This window comes from Teleopsis dalmanni, unplaced genomic scaffold (genome assembly GCF_002237135.1).
Source record: "Teleopsis dalmanni isolate 2A unplaced genomic scaffold, ASM223713v2 unscaffolded_contig_4410, whole genome shotgun sequence".
Lineage (NCBI taxonomy): Eukaryota > Metazoa > Arthropoda > Insecta > Diptera > Diopsidae > Teleopsis > Teleopsis dalmanni.
In genome coordinates this window covers 1,119-3,156 of record NW_024035792.1, presented here as the reverse complement: position 1 = coordinate 3,156, position 2,038 = coordinate 1,119, and the positions used below count along the sequence as shown (strand labels likewise).

Here is a 2,038-nt window from a genome sequence, read left to right as displayed (position 1 = left end):
CACTCGGGAAGAAAAAAATTAACAAAAATTAATTATATTACAGATACTTCGTAAACCATCTTCAGTGTATATTGTATACTTACATTGCTTTAAAAAAAAAATTCAAAAAATTCAAACTAATAGATAGTGAAGACTGAACGTATGTTTTCGCAAAGGAAGATTTTTATATCAATAGTGATGTAGATCTTTAAATTTAAAAATTTTGGATATCTACTGATTGGTTATGATTTACAGTTATGAATGTGAATGTAAGTATTTATTACAACGATTATATAAATGTACATTATCAACTTATTGACATGTATAATTATTATAATAATAAATATAATATTGTAATATATTACTTACTTGTGCAATAGCCCATTTAACCATAGGTCCGCAAGCCATACTTGCACGGTTCACCTTTTCGAAGTTATAGTCAGGATTACTCAAATATTTGGACTTCATCTTTTCACGTACTTCATCGCTACAGTTAAATTATTTAAAAAAAAATGATTATTATCATTAGTATTAAATTATTAAATATGCAATTTATAAATGATTGGCTAAACGAGCGAATAAGGTGGATGAAAAGCGAGCAAAGCATATTAAAGCTAATTCAGTTAATTTAAAAATTAAAACCACAACCAAAAAGTCAAAATTTTACCAAATATAAAATAACTTATTGTAAATAATTATTTCAAATTATATATCAATTTAAAAAAATAAATAAAATTTACAACATAAAAAATGTACTTTGCATCATATCTCACTACTTTTAACGAAACGAAAAAATAATTTAAAAAATGAACAACTCAGGAGTTTATCAAACTGAAAAGCTAATAAAAAAAAAATAATTATTTAACGAATTACAAGAACAATAAAATCAAACCTTAATTTTTTAAAAGAAAACGAAATTTCATGCTTACGTTATATTTTCAGTACCGAAGTTAGAAACAATTGAATTTATAAAGTTTTCTCTCATAATAACGGCACGAATCGATTTCCAATCGGTTGCATTTTCGCCGAGTAACAAGCATATCGATTCAAGTGCCAATTTCACCACGGATGGTGGATTAGCCATTGTTCTCACCTCAACAAGTTGTTGCTTACGAATTGATTTAACAGCTAAATTGGTAGTAAAGTAGTAATTTTACAAATTTTTACATTATTTTTAGTAATACGTTAAGACAAAACATCGAATTTATAAAATTAGTTAACTTAATTTTTTTAATTTAGTCACTATTTTTGCATATACCTAAATTCATATCATATATGACTATACTTTACCAATATTACTGTTAAATTATATGAATATATTGTAATATATTAAAATTGTATGTTAATCTTATTTTATTTACATATATAACACAATTATTGTAAAAACTCTTAAAATTTTTTTTATTGTGATTATTAAAATAACGGTCATCAAAAATTTGGATTATAAAAAGAAATCATAATTAAAATATATTATGGCCGTGTGCGAGTTCGAGTAAATTGAAATTTCGTAGTGATTTTTTGTACTGCACTGATTATTTATTTATTTATTTATTACACTTATTTATTATTTTTGGTTAAAAGTTTTCAAATTTATTTATTTATTTATTAAGCATCTTATACAATTTTCACAATGGTAACACCTAATTTACCTAATTTTTATCTAATTTATCCAACTCAAAATTCTGTTAAATACCAACATTATGGCTTACTGACATAATTGACTATTTCCCTCAATTTACCATCAATTTACTCGAACTCGCACAAGGCGTAAATGTTTTAGATAGTAATAGATTTTACGAATTATTTATAATATATAATATAATTTAAATATGTTATAAATATATTTATTGTTATTATATTTTTTATATTATATTAATATAGTAATAATTATTATTATTAACAGATGTTGGGTGAAATGGACAATAGTAATACTATTATTATTTATAATACATATAATATAAAAATATTATTTATATTTATTATATATTATAAATATATTATATTTTATCATTATATAATATAGTAATAATAAAAATAGTATATTATTATTATTATTAAC

General features: G+C 22.0%; 1 protein-coding gene across 1 annotated transcript; it reads right to left on the bottom strand.

Annotated features, from left to right (window-relative positions):
• Nucleotides 1–348: 348 nt before the first annotated feature.
• On the bottom strand, nt 349–1,124 carry LOC119665307 (dynein heavy chain, cytoplasmic-like; the record flags this gene model as incomplete). The annotated part of the gene is made up of 2 exons (XM_038074572.1): nt 909–1,124; nt 349–466 (listed from the first exon to the last, which is right to left on the bottom strand). Coding segments are annotated over exons 1-2 (273 nt in total), but the record flags the coding sequence as incomplete, so codon positions are not given.
• Nucleotides 1,125–2,038: the final 914 nt, after the last annotated feature.